The sequence below is a fragment of the Ursus americanus genome, chromosome 20, assembly GCF_024610735.1.
Source record: "Ursus americanus isolate L20-20 chromosome 20, mUrsAme1.1.p, whole genome shotgun sequence".
Classification (NCBI taxonomy): Eukaryota; Metazoa; Chordata; class Mammalia; order Carnivora; family Ursidae; genus Ursus; species Ursus americanus.
The window spans coordinates 23,591,993-23,611,324 of record NC_142146.1 but is presented as its reverse complement, the minus strand read 5'-3'; the positions used below and the strand labels follow the sequence as shown (position 1 = coordinate 23,611,324).

General features: G+C 38.3%; 1 protein-coding gene across 1 annotated transcript in view; it reads right to left on the bottom strand.

The window, feature by feature from the left end:
- EFHB (EF-hand domain family member B) overlaps positions 1-18,362 on the bottom strand; it is a 49,609-nt gene extending 31,247 nt beyond the window's left edge. Inside the window, exons 1-2 of the mRNA XM_045791669.2 lie at positions 16,986-18,362; positions 436-498 (exon numbers count right to left, since the gene is read on the bottom strand). Coding sequence (XP_045647625.2) covers positions 436-498; positions 16,986-17,894 — 972 coding nt within the window. The 5' untranslated portion in view covers positions 17,895-18,362. The remainder of the gene's footprint in view (positions 1-435; positions 499-16,985) is intronic.
- Positions 18,363-19,332: the final 970 nt, after the last annotated feature.

Sequence of the window (19,332 nt, the reverse complement as noted above, 5' to 3'; positions counted from 1 at the left end):
GTGAGACAAGAAAATAGAAGTATTAAGTACAGTTTTTAAAGTATTAGCAGGATTAATCTATCCCAATCATTGAACACCATTGCATGAGTGTAGTACATGGGGAACTTCAGACCCAAATAATGAAACTTCCTAAAATGGGTTTTACAGAAATAAACGTCCTATTTTAAAAGTTATATTTAGAAAACAACCAGGAAGTACCCAGGTTAGAAAGCATACCATAAATGACTATTTTCTATAGAAATAAAAGGTATCTCCAATAGTTTTTGTAGAGCTAGAAATCGTAAGCCTAGAGTTCTCACTTCTTGAACAAAATCAATAGACCTCAAAATGCAGTAAAGAATCAAAATTGACCACATTAAGTTTATACAACTTTCTTAAGGAATGTTGAGAGTTGTCTATGTTAGGTTTACAAAAATGTGTATTAAAAATGCTCACCCTGGGAAGTTTTTCAGTCAAACAGGTTGCAACTCTGTGTCCAACAGGAATAACTTTTCCAGCCTAAGGGGGGACAAAAAACAAATAGTTGGTCATTGTCAGGATAGAGGGGGAGCATTTTGAAGAATGGCATTTATTTCTCATTTGGTCTATGCTTCTAATGCTACAAAGTTACTTTCAACTACTTAACACAATTAAGAAAGAAACGCAATACAGCAAATCTAAAATAATCCTGATTTATAATATAAATATTAAATGCTAAATATATATAAGTATACCTTTTTTTCAGTGCTAGCATTGTCAGTGATTCCATCCAGTTATGGCATCTCTGACATGCTGAGGGAGTCAACTCTCAGAAACAATGTTTAATTATCAGTTGTACTGATACAACTGATAATGGCTGCATTGGATGACAGGCTCATGGAGGGTGAATCAGATTAAAACAGGCCACCAACAAGCCCATTAAAAATCCCTAGACTTTTAGAAACTCCCTCTTCAGAGCTTTGTACTATCTTTTGATAATCCGCTTTGCTGGCCACCACTCTTCATCTGGTCTACCTCTTCATTCTTTGAAGCAGCGTGACCATGAACCTCGGGCACTGAAGCAGAAGACAATCCTGAAACACCAGTAATTGCACTACTAGGTATTTATCCAAAGGATATAAACATAGTGATTCAAAAGGGCACATGCACCCCCATGTTTATAGCAGCAATGTCTACAATAGCCAAGATATGGAAAGAGCCCAGATGCCCATTGACAGATGAATGGATAAAGAAGATGTTACATATATAATGGAATATTACTCAGCCATCAAAAAGAATGAAATCTTGCCTTTTGCAACAACGTGGATAGAACTAGAGGGTATTATGCTAAGCAAAATAAGTCAGAGAAGGACAAATACCATATGATTTCACTCATGTGGAATTTAAGAAACAAAACAAACAGGGGAAGGGAAGGAAAAATAAAATAAGATTAAAATTGAGAGGGAGGCAAACCATAAGTGATGCTGAACTCTAGGATACAAAGGGGAGGTGGATGGGGGGAAGGGATAATTGGGTGATGGGCATTAAGGAGGGCACTTGATGTAATGAGCACTGGGTGTTACATGCAACTGATGAATCACTAAATTCTACCCCTGAAACTAATAAAACAGTATATGTTAACTAAATTGAATTTAAATAAATTTTTTTTAAAAACCCTGAGAGCCAAACAAAAAAATAAAATAGGGCTTCTGGGTGGCTCAGTTAGTTGAGCGTGTGCCTTCGGCTTGGGTCATGATCCCAGGGTCCTGGAATCAAGTCCCATGTCAGGGACCCTAATCTGCAGGGAGTCTGCTTCTCCCTCTAACCCTCCCCCCACTCATTCTCTCAATTTCTCTCTCAAATAAAAAAATAATAATAATAAAATATTTTAATTAATTAATTAACATAATTAAAAAATTAAAAACTGAGAGAGGAAAAAAAACTTCCCATAATGAGTGTTTTGGGTCTTTGGAGGAGCATGGAGGAATCAGGAGGATGAAGAAAAGCACAGAGACTGACCGTTGGGGGGCAATGGATGAATGTGTAGATGTTGGCAGGGGGATGGATAGACTAAATAAATGGATGGCTGGATAAAAATATAGACACATGAGGTGCCTGGGTGGCACAGTCAGTTAAGTGTCCAACTCTTGGTTTGTGCTCAGATGGTGATCGCAGGGTTGTGAGATTCAGCCCCACATTGGGCTCTGCACTCAGCCTGGAGTCAGCTTAAGATTCTCTCTCCCTCTCCCTTTGGTCCTCCCCCACCCTGTGCTCACTCTCTCACTCTCTAAAATAAATAAACCTCTTAAAAATATATAAATAGACGCATGGATATAGGTACGGTTGTGAAATCTTTTTATTATGTTGAGTGTTGAATGCAGAATTACTCTTAGGGGGAGAACTATCAAGGTTTAAGAAAGTATCTTGATAAACATCTCCAGATATAAAAGAGGAAGCCCACAGACATGACCAGACAGAGAATTTAATTGCTTTGCTAAAAAATAGGAAAAAATATGAACTGTTGATGGGCTAGACTAAGGAAGGAAGCCTTAAAGGAAACAACAGATAACACTGAGGAGAAGGTGGGAGGAGGAAAAGATCTTGCAGAAAGCGAGACACCAGGAGGCACAAGACAAGAAATCAGCCAGTGAGAAGCAGTCCAGTTTTAATGCCAAATCTTAAGTAAATTTTATTCATACAACTACATTATGTGAAAAAACCTTGGGTAAAAAAGGAAAGGGACTGTGTTGTAAATTGGGCTAAAGCAGAGTACAGAAAAAGGAGAAGAGATACAAGTGATTTTTAACTCAGCTAAAAATTGTAAGAAATCTCAGAGATATAAAGGACCATAAAGTCTCTCCTGCTATACCTGTTATGGGAGCTCCTGCCACTTTTAAATATTCAACGAAAAGATGGCCTCATTAGGCTGAAGAACATGGGGATACTCAGGCAGCTGCTTATGTGGGTGATAGGGAGATAGAGGGAAGAATGGATTTACTGATGGATCAGTCAGTCTGTAGACTGATAAATAATTCTACTTGGACCTCATCAGCTTTCCTTCCAAGTATTTGACAGTAGATATTCTAGGTTTTCATCATTGTAAACATTTTTTGGACAGAAGTGCCCTGGGTATTCCTCATAGAGTTGCTCACATGAAAAACAATTTGACTACAAATCGGTGGCTGTGAGTAGGTTGATGTCCTCATGCCATTTGACTGGGGACACAAAAATGAAAGCCATTACGTCTGATTTCTATCTACAGTGTTACAATATGTCTGACAACTCTCCTCCACCCCACCTCAGTCATGTCTTTTTACTTTAGTTGTTCTCAAGGATACCTGTTCACCAATTTGAGGTATGAAGGGTAGCAGAATAAGGATTATTGTGAGCTGATTATTCTAAGAAACAGAAGATGAGAAAGAAGCACTGAAAAAAAGAGAATTTACCCTTTCATAAGGGATATTTACATTTTACAAAGGAAATCATTTGTAAAGGTGTCTCCCTCTCTGTACCAGGAAGAAAAGGATGACTCTAAGTCTCCAGTCTTATCAATGGAGAAGCACTGACTTAAATCTGCATAACAAATTTTACCCTTGTTTACCATGTTTTTCCTGGCAACCTCCCATAATTGGACTTCCCTTTGCCCCAACATCTTTTGTCTTTAACTTAAGAGGTATTTAAGGAGGTGGCTTGGGCCATCTTGGGGAGTATATCCCAAGTATGCATGAGGTACACATATTTAAAAAGTTCTGTTTGTTTTTCACTTGCTAACCTGTCTTTTATGACAGAGGGTCTCAACCAAGACCTCAGAAGGGTAGGGAGAAAATTATTTTTCCTCCCCTATAGTTTCTCCACCAAGACCCACAACACAAATATGGTTTTTTTCTTCATAGCCTACACTTTGAACCTGGCTATCCCAAACATACTCTCCAAGCTTGGTGAAAATTTGTCATGTCATTTTTCATGTGGTCCACTAAGAGGCAAACAATGCAATTGTGTTTTATTTATATAGACATAAATTAAACACACTATTATAATAGTGAAACAGTTAAATAAATTATTGGTATCTTAAAATTATATACTATTATAAAATCATTTAAAATGATGTATATAAATCATTTTGAATAGTCTAAAAATGTTCATGACATAACGGGAATTAAAACAAAGATGTAAATTTGCATCATACAAATACACAGAATCACATCTCTATATGCAGCAGTACGCACAGAACACACAGACAAAAAGTTGCTAGTTGTGATTCTACTTGAGAGGTCAGATTACAAGTGACTTATTTTCTTCTTTGTACTGTTCTCAATATTTTATTACCATGTATTGCTCTTTTATAAAGCAAAAGAAAGCAATAAAAGGTTACCAAAAAGTCTATAACTAACATCAACTAGAAGAAAAACAGCGGCAAGAGCACTAGAAACTAAAAATCCTGAGTACATCCAGATCCAAGACAGAATTTAGGAGCAGCTTTAATGGACACCTTGAGTTCTACTTCTGAACTCTGAAAAGTAGCCTAGGATTATCCTAATGACCTCCCTAACCTGAGAAGAACAATGATCTTCCTGGAGACTTTCTGTTGCCGCAGGTGTGTGTGTGTGTGTGTGTGTGTGTGTGTGTGTGTGTGTGTGTGTGTATCCAGCCAAGAAAAATAAATAAACATTAAGTGTAACCCTATCCCCTAACAAGCCATAAAACACACTCTCTAGTACTGTGAACTCCTAACAGGGACCTCTTCTTGCACCACCACGGATGGGTAGAGCTCCTTAGCACCGTTTCCCAAACTTTAGTCCCATGAACATTTACAGTTAATGGATATATTTCTTTAAATTCTGCTGGCAAAAACTTGGGAAATGCTGGATTACTAAAGTACATTTTAAATCTCAAAAGGAAGAATCATTTAGTGATTTCCCGTTATTTTGACCTTGGAGGTTTTATTTATCTGTGACGCTAAACTAACCCTGCATGAAAAGCCATATAGGAAACCCCAGCTGGAGTTTCGTTTTTCTCAGTGTTTCTACTACTGACTTCATTTATAAAAATAAAAATCATATTTTCCAAGGTTGGCAATCAAAGAAAAATCTCCAAATAGGTAAGACAATGGGTTTTTGATAACACAAATCTTGTCCTCTTTTTCTTAAAGATTTCTTTCCAATTATTATTTCTCAACCACAGATTGATTTTAGAAGAAGAGGTGCTGTACCCTTAATTCTTGGGTTCCAACCTTACGTTAATGCCCCACAATATAACTAAAGCCAGCCTGGAATAAACACTTTAATAATTACTAGTAGATTTTTCTAAGGAGAGAGAGAGGAAGATAAAGTCTCAAACCCAGGGAAGAAAAATGAAAACAGTTTTACAAGATATATTCATCTACAACTTTGGGGTTCCTGCAGCAAGGACTCCCTACCTGATTTATCACTCACCTCCATATAGTATTGTTTTGGCACCTATCACCCAGAAGGATGAGCCCATGCACCCTCAAGTTCAAGTCAAACATTTATACATGATACAGATACATCTTGTCGGGTTCAGAAGTGTTAGAAGAATGAATGGCTGTTGTTATTTTCTTTCTTTTTTTCCAAATTAACTTTTGTCTAAGTAATACATGTTCTTTGTTCAAAAATCAAAGAGTTGTAATAAAAAACAGCATTTCCCTGCCCCATTTGTACCTAGTCCTACTTTCTAGAGCCAACTGTCTTCTATACTTTCAGCCATTTCTTCTGATATTTATCTTCACATTTCTAAACCCTTATACTGCTATATATTGATTACTTTTAGACAATACTGCTACCTTTTATGGTGGAGAAGGTTGTAGCTCTCTTACACCATCACTACTCCCCCTCTCTCATCTTCAATACGTATACATCACACTTTTTGATAAAGCCAATGGTGTTTATATTATCATAACTGTTCCCTGTTGAACTAAGAAGGTATATTATATATTTATTATGTTATGTTATATTATTTTTTCCTAATCATTGCTTTTGCATTTGCATTTTTTGTTTTTTAATGTGTTTATTTCTAAATTTTTCCAAATGCTCCAAATGATCTCAAGTTTCTACAGTGTTTTGTTTGTTTGTTTGTTTGTTTTTTAATAAACTCTCCTATAACCCTTCCTCCTCTTGCTTTAATCTTAGCTGGTTGCTTTTAGGTCTGGTGCAGAGCTCTTGTCCTGGGAATTTTTCTTTTGCCATTCTTCAGAGCTAGATTGCCCGTTTCCTAAATCCCAACTATTCCTCCTTTGGGTTTATACCCCCATTTCACTGAAGTAAATTCTTTAGTCATTTCCCAAGAAAGAATGCATAAAAAGCCAACTTCTGATTCCTCGCATCTTTGGGGAAAAAAAAAATCCAGGCTCAAAATGGAGCCACTTCTGCTTAGCCCCCTGTCTGCAAACTAGGACTTGATACCTAACCTAATTGCAGTCTCAGCCGTTCCCGGGAATGGAATTTTAAATCAATCAGTCTGGAATTTCCTGATCAACACTACTGAGGTCATCTGCTTGATAGACCCCACCCTTTCCCAAAGAAAGGTGACCTTGCCTGTAATAATCCTTTCTCTTTATTAATGACTTCCTCGTCCCCCCCCCTTCTGCTTATAAAAACCTTCCATTTTGCACAGCTCCTCGGGAGCTCTTTTCCACTTACGATAGGGGATGCTGATTAGTTCATGGATTATTGAAAAAAGCCCATTAGATCTCCAAATTTACTCAGCCGATTTTTTTTTAACAGATTCCTGAAAATATCTTTATTCTATCCTTATTTTTGGTTAATAGTCTAGCTAGGTATAAAATACAAAGTAGCAAATACTTTTCTCAATTTTGAAGGCATTATCCACCGTCCCTTAAGAGGTGGTCTGCGGGGTGCCTGGATGGCTCAGTCAATTAAGTATCTGCCTTCAGCTCAGGATCAGATCATGACCCCAGGGTCCTGGGATCAAGCCCCTTGTCAGGCTCTCTGCTCAGTGGGGAGCCTGCTTCTCTCTTTCCCTCTACCTACTGCTCCACCTGCTTGCTCTGTCAAATAAATAAATAAAATCTAAAAAAAAAAAAAAAAGTGGTCTGGGGCACCAAGCTGGCTCAGTTACTGGAGCATGCAACTCTTGATCTTAGGGTTGTGAGTTCAAGGCCCACAGTGGGCAAAGAGATTATTAAAAAAAAAAAAAATTGGTCTTGCTCTTTAGAAGTCTAATGCAGTTCTGAATGTTGCTCCATTGTATGTGACTTTTTTCCCCTGTGTAAGTATTTAGAATCATCTCTATATCCCCGGTTTTCAGAAATTTCACAACAATGATCCATGGTATGGGTCATCTTCCCTTCATTTGGAATTAACTCCTTGCAATCTTGATTTGTATCCTAAATCCAAATAAATTTTGCTGTTTCTTTGAGAATTTTCTCTACTTCATTTTATGTATTCTCTCTTTTCAGACCTGCTTTTAATCAAATGTATCTGAATATTTCTAATCTTTGTTTTAATGTCTGGGAAATGTCTTTGATTTCATCCTCCCGATTTAGTTAGACTATATTTAGTTCTGAAAAGTTCTGTCCTTTTAAAAGTTGCCATCTTGTTTTATGGATGCCACATCTTATATCTCTCATCTTTTTTGTTTACATTTTCCTCTGCTCCCTCTATGTTTGTATGTTTCCTGTTAGCTTGTTTTGGCCCCTTGCTTTCAAGCTGGAGTCTGATCATTATGTTAAAAAGTTAGGCACTACAAAGATGATTAGTAGCTCTGTGTGTGTTTTGCAGGACTTGAGTCTTGGGTTTTCTTATAAGGTGATCAGATGATGAGGCAGCCTTTATTTTGGTGGAATCCCCAGCGTCATTTTTCCCCCTCTTGACTATTCAGAATTTCCAGAGAATAGTAATAATGGTAATAGTAGTTGACAATTATAGAGCACATAGCAATGTAAGTATTTTATATGTATTAATTCATTTAGTACTCAATGATTTCCACAAAGTAGGTGTTTTTACCACCATCTCCATTGTAAGCAAAATGAGGCACAGAGAGGTTGAGTGGCAGAATTACATGGCTTAATATACTGGCACATATCTGAACCCAAGCAGGCTGGCTTTCAAATCTCTACCCTTACTCATGATCCTCCATTGCTTCTATGCACTGCGTACTGGTGAGAGGGCTGGCTTTCCTCTTGGCTGCTGGCCCTCCAGGGGCCCATTAGGAGAGGAAGCTAGAGAAACCACATTACAGAAAGTACACTTTTACTTATTAATGTCCCATTTCAGCATGGACCCATACCCCTGACTTATCTTGGCCTTGGCATCTTTGACTATAAAAACTGCCTTGGGAAAATAAATCCACAGATTTGGTGGAAAGGAGTATCTGCTGGTGCAGAGAGGTAGGGAGTCTGGGTAGCATAGGATGGAAAAGTAGAACTAGAAACCAAACTGTGCTGAATATGAACTTTCAACTGATCTTTTGACTTTCAGATCCAAGCTTTATTACAATTTGTTCCAAGGGCTAAGCTTCTCAGGGATTATTCCAGGCAAACTAGATCATATATGGTGGAAATTACCACCCGATTCCTCTCAAATTTCATTTTCTTCTGTGCTGCAAAATCAGTTGCCATATCTCCATTTCCTCTTTTCTAAAGTTCATTGAAATTTCTTAACTGTTGTCTCTCTTCTCTATTATACTTTTCCTTATGGTTTATTATCTTTAAAAAAAACTATTCCAGGCATCAAAAATCAGAAAATTAGCATTGATATATTATTAGTGTCTAATTTACGGACACCATTCAAATTTTACCAGTTGCTCCAATATTGTCCTTTATAACAAAAGGAACAAACCCAAGATCACAGTGTGATTGTTTGGTTCCTCTGAGCAGCAGATATCATGTTTAGACATATAAAAGATTTATTAGGGAAAACACCTGTGAAAGATAATGGGGGAGGAGTGAGTAGGGAGAACTTTCAGACTATGATGCCTCTGAAAGGAGAGAGAGAGGAAGTATTAAGAAGGAAGAGCTTAAAGGGCACCTGGGTGGCTTGGTTGGCTGAGTGACTGACTCTTGATTTCCGCGCAGATCATGGTCTCGGGATCAACGCCTGTGTCTGGCTCAGCAGAGTCTGCTTATGATTCTCTCTCTCTTTCCCTCTTCCTCTGCTCCTCTTCCAGCTCACACACTCATGCGCTAGCAACGCTCACTCTTTCTCTTTCTCTCGCTCAAATAAATAAATAAATAAATAAAATCTTTAAAAAGAAGGAGGAAGAGGAGGTGGAAGAGCTTCAGACTACCTCACAGTTGTGAGAAAATTTTGGCCAGGCCAATGAGTGGTCTCTAAGTTTCCCATTAAAGAAATCCTGTTGGGTAAAAAGAGTCCAGTCCTGGGATCCCTGCCATGCTCCATCACTGGGAGCATCAATGCTGCAATAGCTTCGTGGGGGCAGCAGGAGGAGGCTATCAGTCGGCCACGCTCCCCACAGCAGGTCCCTTTGAAGGGACATATGAGCCAGGCACCTCCATAGCCACCACATCTGCATACACTTAGTTGTCACGTCTCTCTTGTCTTGGTCAGTTAGGAACAGTGCCTAATATTTCCTTGTCTTTCGTGACCCTGACATTTTTTGAGGACAGGCCAGTTATTTTATAAAATGTCCCTCAGTTTAGGTTACTAGTGTTTTCTTATGATTAAAGTTATACATTTTTGTCAGGGATATCACAGAAACAATTCTGTGTTCTTCTGTTGGGAAGGACTCACTGTTAATCTGTCCTATTACTGATAATGTTAAATTTAGTCACTAAATGAAGGTGATGTCTTCTAGGTTTCTCTTCTGTAAAGTTATTTTTCCTTTGAATTAATAATTATTCTATGTAAATATCTAGCTCCTCACCAAACTTTCACCTACTGTTTCATATCCATTGATTACTCTTGCTTAAATCATCACTACTGTGATGATTGCCAAATGGTGACTTTCTGATTCCATCATTCCATCGACATTTATTAATTAGCATTATACTACAAGGAAGCTTTCTTTTCTTGTTATTTATTCAACTGTTCATGTATTTACCTCAGTCTGGGCTTGTGAATATCTATTTTACTCAATGGCAATTTTATTCAATGCCCCAAATATAACAGTTTGGTCCACTAACAGCTCTTTCAAGCTTATTTCTGTGACCCTTTGACACATCTGCATTATTCTTTGAGAATTTTCTTGTTTTTGGTTCTTAAAGGTGTTCCAAGTTCATATTGTAGTGCACCAACCCTAGAGTCAGCCATTCCTCTGGAGTCCTGATTCCTTTTAATACAGAATGGTATTCAAAAATCAAGATCTGGTTTTGGTGTGCTCATTGCTACCAGATAAACATGGCTTCTAGGTCCTCTTAGAGGATAGAGGTAAGAAATGTGTGTATATATACACACCCCCACATACTAACATCTATATCAATTTTATAATATTCTGTTTTGTTAAATACATGTAGATATAGATATGGATTTACATATGAATATATATATGGTATATATATATGTATATATATGTATATATATAGTATATATATATGTATATATATATAGTATATATATATGTATATATATAGTATATATATATGTATATATATATATATATACCATGAGTTCCCACCAATACCTCCAATTACAATCCAATACAACAAGATTCCTTCTATCCTTCTCCTTTTCTTTTTGGTAACTTTTTTCTCTATCAGTGAGAAACCTGGCTCCTATTTTTCTCAATATATCCACTTATCTTCTCAGGACCTCTGTATGCAACCAAATGCCAACTGCACTGACCACCTCCTCACTCAGCCTCCCCCTTTCTCAGTTCCTAATTATACCAGTTCAGCCTCATTTGGCCACCTCCTCAGTCACTCTCCACTGTTTTAGCTTTCAGTGACCATCTCATCATGTGACTGGTTCCAAAGATTCAAGTCAACTCAGGAAGTTGATACGAGACATTTTTAACTACTGAAGACCCTCTGACCCATAATCATCATGCCACCTTCCTCTTGCCAAATTCAGTGTGGGCTAGCATAATGGTCCCATCTCTCCCACTGGGCCTTGGTCAAGATCACTCTGTTTTACCCACAGATATCCTTAATTCTGAATATCTTGGAGAAAAGTTAGGAGTGATAACATCAATTTCTTTCTGCTCAGAAGGCCCTGAACCCAATATGCAAATGATACCACCCACTTCTTAGAATTCTGCAGACATTGGTTCTTTGCGAATTCTGACAAAAATGAGTATTTTCCCCAAATAGCTATGAAGTACTCTTAGTGAATGAGAAAAAATAAGGCACCCCCATTACATGACATTTATCAATTATAAAATCATTTGTCTATTGGTCTCAGGTTCCTTGAAAGCAAGCATCTTTGTGGTTGCAATGCCTAACATACTGTCCAGTCATTGTAGACACTATAATTTTTTAAATCTTTATTTGAACCTCTCCTTTCTTTTTCCCTTTTGTACCTCAGGGCTCAATACTGTTTACCAATGCACTTTGTAAGGTTCAGTTGTCCTAATAACTCAGTATTTCTGCCATAGTCAGTGCATTAATGGTTATCAAGGGACAGTCTCAGGATGTCTTGGAGAAATAACCATTATAGAGATTTTGATCTCTACCAGAGTGCTTTCTAAGAGACAAGAGTCCTTCCATGGGCTACACGGAGATGATCTCCATTTACCAGTACCTTTTTAATTCTTGAAGGACACTCTAAAAATCTCTCTGCAGGCGACCATTTCTTGGAAACTTTTCCTGAATACAGGTCCTTGTGCTACACCAATGACTGTTTTACTGGAAGGACTAGAAGGTTTAATGGGGGTCTCATAAATCCATCAGAGCAGACCTTCACATACAGCTCAACACCAACTTTGGGCAGGAACTTCAAGCAACAACAGGATAAGTGTCCTTCTCATGAGATGGGTCTGCTCCCCTTCCCTCAACACCAGAAAGGCCTCTGATTGAGATGAGTCCCCCAATTCCCTGAATACACCCTGATACAAAGCAGTTGTCCACAAGTATTGATTTTAGCAGGCTCTTCACTATAGGAATTTCCATCTGAACACTCGTCACAGTCATGTGCTTGAAACTGGGTTTTGAAATCACCCAAATGCACTTCCTTCCTTCTCTGAGACTGTATGATCTCAGGGGCATCAAATAGGTTACCATCTTATCCCTTGGTGAGGATGTTGAGGGATCTCCTGTCCTTCCCCTTTCAGCTGTGTGAATTCTACCAGGCTTACCAAGAAATAGGTAATATGCATAATGGATAAAAAATTACAAGCATAAAGACAATTGGAAATAGGGAAGGCTTCCCAATGCCTTTTATACCAGCTTTACTCTCATACCAAACTCAAAGAAATATGGTAGAAAAAGGAAAACTACTGTTCAATCTTACATGGGATCATAGATACAAAAGTGCTAGTAAAATAGTAGCAAATCAAATCCCAGAATATGTTATAATAATATATCAAAACCAGGTAGGGCTTAGCTCAAAAATATGAGGATGGTTTGCTATTAGAAAATTAACAATTTTAATTTGGAAAATAAATATTTCAGCAAATGTGGGGAAAAGCTCTCCATGGTTCAAGCTCTATTCCTAATTTTTAAACATTTTTAGCAAACTGGGAATGAATATAGGTATCCTTAATTTGATATATCAGAAATCTCCAGCAAAAATACTTGATAGTGAAACATAAAAATCACTCACATTAAAATTTGAAGAGACCCCACTTTCAATATTGCATTATTGATCATAAGCAATGTAATGAGATGGGAAATAGAGATAGGAGGTATATATACTGAAGAAGGAAAGACATAGTATCAATATGATTGCCTACCTAGAAAATCCAAAAGAAATAATTGTTAGGTAGGATGCAATGGGAAGTTACTCAAATAAGAGGTTTGAAAACTATCAGAAGGGAGGAGGGAAAGGGACAAAAGCAGGGAAGGAATGTGTTTTGTTTTGCAGAACCAACAGTTCCAGCCACGGAGATGCCCAACTAGGTGTTTCACCCAATATCCCCTTACTAGGTGTGTCTCACCTGGTAACCCCCTACTTGAGCCAGTTTGAGCTGAAATGGAGCTGAGGACCCACGCAGAAACCCCTCCAAGTTGTCCTGAGGATATGTTTAGTTCACTGTAATACTAAGTTCTCCTCCTATGAGCAGAGTTTCTGTCATTTTTTTGAACATACAATGTATGTACTATCATGTTAACATGCTAGGCATGCACAATTAAACCACAAGTGCACCTGCAAGCTCCCTGCCCCCAATACACTGAATAAAATCTCCCTATACTAACCCCATAGGGAGACGGTGCCTTGAGAGCTATCTCCCTGTCTTCTTCCATCGTAACAATAAAAAGTTCTTTGCTTTCAACCTTTCCTTGGGTTGTGCTCAATTTGATGGACTCCAGGCAGCAAACCCTTTGTGTTCACTTATATAAAGAGAAGCAATTAAAACTAATAGGAGTTGCCCAAGATGACCAGATATAAGAATAAGAAAAACAATGAAAACAAACATATGGAACAATTTTCAATCTCATCACAAATCCAATAAATGTGAATTAAAACAATGCTTTACAAATCATTAATTTTAAAAATTTAGTGGTACAATCTTTTAGGAGGGGATTTGGCAACAGTAACTAGAAAAAGATATATCCTTTGGCTTCTGCTGAAACTCTATCCTAAGGAAATATTCTAAGACATATAAAAAGATATATACATAAAGATGTTCACAAGCTATTTTTATAGAAAAAATCTGGAAAAAATCTAATGTCCAAAAAGAGAGGGAGTGAATTAGCTAAAAAATCATATATTGGCTTAAAGAAATATTGTTTTTTATCATTAAAAGATCTTTTAAGGTCTCTGTAATAACACTGAAATTGTATTAAATGATAATTAGTGAAAAATCAAGAAAAACAATTTGTATATTTGGCATAACAACTACACAAAAACACATTTGGAGAAAAGTGTCACAAGAAATGTAGTATAGTCAAGAATTCAGACTTGAGTCTGAAGTTCTGACTTCAAATCCTGGGGCTACCACTTCCTAGCTACATGACCTTGGCCAAATTATCTAATTTGCCTCAGTTTCCTCACCTGTAGAATAAAATTTAATAATAGCAGCTGTCTCACAGTATCGTTATGACAGCAAATGAGTTTATACCTGCAAAGCTCTGTGAGTACTGATGTTGATATGGTAAGCTGCTAATAAACATTTTTCTTTTATAGTAAAAAATGGATATTTTAATATTAAAAATATTATTTCTAGTCCTCACTAATCTCTTCTCTTGACTATACCCTAATTTCGCTTCCTCCTGTTTATCTAGTATCTGGTTCCACCCATTATTTCCTTCGTGTTATCTCAAACTCCTCTACTGATTCACTAAATAAGTAGAGTCCTAAGTGGAACCTTTACTCCCTTCTCTTCACTGTCACACTTAAGGAAAAACAAAGTTCACAATACCTTTCTTCAATTTGAATTTCCCATTCACTCTTCAGTACATTAGAATCTGAATTCTCTTTCCGTTACGCCATTGTAACAACATTACTAATTTCCTTTACGTCCAAAACGAATCTGCATCACAGGTGTTTTAACACTGCTAGTCACTTTCTCCTTGAAACTGTCTTCCCTGTCCTATCACACTTAGAAAGGAGGATGTGAGAGGAGGAGGAAGCACAGGTCTTAGAATTGCCTCTGTTGGAAACCAGAAGCTGGTATCTATCTGCCCATGTGTGAGATCAGGTCTGAAGCCATAGACTACAGAACCAATCCAGAAAGAAGAAGCAGGTGTGGTCAAGTGAAAGAGTGTGGCTGGGGAAATCCAATAAGGGAAACAGAAAGCAAAGTGGGTCAAAGACAAAAGAACACCCTGAATCCAAAGGGGAACAAAAAGTCTGCAGACATAGAAAAAATTCTGCAGAATCCCTCTCACCACTTTCAGCAGTAACGTATTGTCAAATCTCAGTGTGTGGAGTCTTTTATTCTCAGAATATCTCAAGGGTGGATCTTTTATGTTCCTCAATACCACCCTCTTGGACTCACCTCTTTCTTCTCTGACTCTTCGTTCTCCAGTTTAATCATCCAGCCTTCCTTCATCATATATTTACTAAATGACCACTAGGCATTGTGATATGCCATGGAGCTGCACAATAAATAAGGTAAAGTCCCTCTCCTCAAAAGCTCAAATAATTGACATTTCTTTCTCTGTCCACCGCATGAATGTGTTTCCCAAGGTTCTTGCCTAGATACTTCTATCTTACCCATGGCTCCAACTGTCTCACATTACCAACCATATCCCTGGCTTCTTCATCTGATATCTTATAGATATTTCAAACTCAGGATGGCCAACACCAAATACTCATTTGCCACCAAACCAGAAGAGACCATTATCAACCAGAAACTCCTAAGTCATCCATCAGCTTTCCTTTCTTTCACCACATATATGAACAACTGGATGGCAATTCTTTTCTTTTTTTAACAACTTTATTTGTCTATTTATTTTTAAAGATTTTCTTTTTTTCTTCTTCTTCTTCTTCTTCTTCTTCTTCTTCTTCTTCTTCTTCTTCTTTTTTTTAATGTAGGCTCCACGCCCGGCATGGAGCCCCACATTGGGCTTGAACTCACAACCCTGAGATGGAGACTTGAGCTGAGATCAAGAATCAGAGGCTTAACCAACTGAGCCACCCAGGTGCCCCTGGATGGCAATTTTTAACAATATCATCTCCTACAAAGCTTTCAAAATTGCACTCTCCTCTCTATTCTTTCTAACTCTACATTATTTTCTCTCCATAATTACTTTGATAAGGCCTTCTAACTTTTTCTGTCACCCAAAATCGCCCCCTTCCAGTCCATCATTACTGCTGATATTAAAATTATCTTTCCAAAAGGCAAATTTTATCCACCATTGCTTCTGTTTCCATATGTTTTACCCCTGCATTCTGGATGTTTAGATTTCTTCCACGTATTTCTTTTCATCTGTATCTCTTAACACCATGCTGGATAAAAAAAATTGCTTATATTTTTCAAATACAAGAAACTTTGGTCATGTTCTCTGCCTTTCTTTTTTTTTTTTTTTTTTTTTTAAAGATTTTATTTATTTATTTGACAGAGAGAGACAGCCAGCGAGAGAGGGAACACAGCAGGGGGAGTGGGAGAGGAAGAAGCAGGCTCATAGCAGAGGAGCCTGATGTGGGACTCGATCCCGGTACACCAGGATCACGCCCTGAGCCGAAGGCAGACGCTTTAACGACTGCGCTACCCAGGCGCCCCATGTTCTCTGCCTTTCTTTGCCAAAAGTACTCCAAATCTTTTTTCCCATCTGACAAATCAGTTCAAATCAGCTCAAATATTTTTAAATTAGCTCAAATATTACTTGCTCTGCGAAGCCTTTCCTATCTCCTTCAAACAGAGCTGCCCAATCTTCCCACTGAGCTCTGTGCTTAGAGTATATCTCTATTAAGGAAGAATCACATTTGTTTTCTATTCGTTTGAGAATCTATATAACATTTGTTTAGTTATCAGTCTCTAACATTAGAATGAATGTCTAAACCTAGACTGTACGGATAATGTATTTTTGTTATATATTGCCCTGTATCCAGCAAAATGGCCACCACCACCACAAGTCTTTGCTGAAAGAATGAGTAACTCGCAGAATAAATAATCAATGGGGGAATTTTTTTTTCTTGTTTCCTTCATTACATGGTTATTAGGATACTACATGTATCTTGGTGAAAAGGTCGAGGAAATGCAGATTGATAAATAAAAGGAAGGTCAAAGGAGAAAGGCAGGAGAAATCAAGAAGAACCACCCGTGTGCACAGAAAACAAAACTGACATCCAGGAAGAGAAGTAAAGAATGAGAAGAGATCAGACAAAGTGAAAGCTGGAAAGAATTCAATGGGACAAGGAATATCAGAAGCTCAGTGAAATCTTTGCAATTTGACTCCATGAATATAAACAAGTTTCATCAGTTTATCATCTTGATAAAGACATGGATATACATAGTTCTTAGGGAAAGTACTAGAAAAAAACACTTACACTTGGCCAGCAAGGCATCCGATCAAAAAATTTCCCAGAGTATATGGGTCTGATGAGATCTGGAGGTTCTACTCCTGGTTCAGTGTTTTCAGCCTCCTTTCTCTCTTCCAGTTGTTGGGCAAACTGGCTCTCAGAAGGTTCTATCACCAAGCCTATTTGGGGTCCTGTGTTATCTAGCTCTTCTAGTTTGGGTAGACCAGTGTCCACCTCCACAGGAGGCTTCATCTCTTCACTGGGCTTCATCACCACACAGGTCTCTTTTCCCAGGTCCTGTCTAGGTTCTATCTCCAAAGTAGGTTGCCCTAACCCTTCAGAGGAACCAGCCACAGAACCTCTCCTGCTCCCTAGAGCCTGTGGACTTTCACATACCATGCCCAAGTGAGGCTGTATTATCCTTCCAGAACACCCTGCCAAAAGACACTCGTTTTCTAAGCCCATTCTTCCTGGCAACATACCTAGAGAAGATTTTGTTTCCTGGGAGGCTGAGACCCCATAGACTCCTAAATTACTCCTCTCCGGGACGGTCTTATAAAGATTCTGTCTTTTTAATTTCATTTCAAGCTCCTTGCTCAATGGAGATTTTGTTTCTGGTGATGCTATCCTCTCTTCAAGTTTATTACTACCCAGGAGGCTCTCCCTACAAGAGGAATCTTTTTTTCCTAATCCTACTCTGAACCCTAACTCCGTGGGAGATTTTGTTTCCATAAGGACCCCTCTCTCTCCTAAGTCATCCTTTCCTTCGAGGGAGAGACCAACCGCCATGCTCTGGGGAGATTTCCTCTCAGACACCCTCATTCCTCCAGCGGCACTCATCTCTAAGGGGAAAGCTGTACCTGCCTCAAGGGAAGTTCCTAATCCCTTGGGGTGTCCCAACCCTTTAGGGGACCCCACTCTCACGAAAGAACACATCTCCACTCGGACTCCCTGCCCACAGCTTCCTGTCTACCAATTTACACCTAGCGGAGTTCACGGACAAAAAGCCGCCGAAGGTCTGTTTACCGGGTTACCTAGGAAACAGGGGCGTGGCTTGGCGCGCAATTGTTTCATCAGGCTGGTCCCGGCCCTTTTTCTCCCACTTCGTCTCTGTCCGTTTCTCTCCCTTCTTTCTCTCCTTCTCTCCCTCTCTTCTCTTTTCTTCCTCCTTCCTTACTAGATCTGGAGGGGAAGAAAACTTGAAGGATGTGGTCGTGGGCACTAGAGAAAATGCTCACCAACTTTGGTTTCGCAAGCAACTCAGTCCCCCTGGGATGGATTTAGCCATGGGCTTCTTCCTGGCCATTGGCCTATTAATTTTACTGGCGATCAGGGAATAAGTAACCATTTTTCTGGTGGTGACCATTAATTTTAGGTCCTTCCTTGTGCAAGTACATGCATACTGCATGTAGTTCTTTTAGCCTAAAGAACCACCTTCAATTCTGTAAAGTTATTATATTTGGTTCCTATGGTACAGAAACAAAGTCTTTGAGAACATTTACACTTTAATAACTAGGCTTTAAATAGCATTTAAATATATTAAAGTTTGAGATGTGTTACACAATAATGCATACGACTTTTTAAAATACTGTGGCAAACTCGTTTTAAGCATGGGATTTTTATAAAAATATTTTATCTATTTGAGAGAGAGTGTGTGAGGGACAGAGGGAGAAACAGACTCCCCACTGAGCAGGGAGCCCTACACAGTGCTCGATCCCAGAACTTCCAGATCATGACCTGAGCCAAAGGCGGAGGCTTAACCGAACGAGCCACCCAGGCACCCTAAGCATGGGATCTTCTTTAAATTAGGCTTATACCTTTGTCAGGTTTTAAGTATTCTCTTCACCCAGGGTGGGGCTTGAACTCACAACTCTGAAGTCAGGAGTTGCATGCTCTTCAGACTGAGCCAGCCAGGCAGCCCCCTTTGTCAGGTTTTAACAAAAGTGTATTTGGTGAATATTTGTCATGTTCTACACATACAGGGAATACAGAACACCTGGCTTAGAATCTGAATGGAATTTATAGGATTCCAGTCTTTTAGAAACTAAGAAAAACTTGTAAAATTAAAAATTAAAAAAAAATGCTTAGGAGATATTATTTCACATTTGAAAAAAATTGTATACTGTAATTTTCAGATAATTAATATAAATATTTTCCCCCTTGAGAAAGTCCTCCTTCCCCTCCCATTTAAAAAGCATTTTAAATGACTTGATAGCATGTAAATGAAGGCATGTCTATGCATAAGCATTCATTCAACTCTTTCAGTTTACGAATAACTATTGAGTACCTACTTTGTGTCAGTGCTAGGAATATTATGGAATATAAGCCAATCCCTATCTCTTGGAACTTATATTCTAGTGGGGATAGATGACTA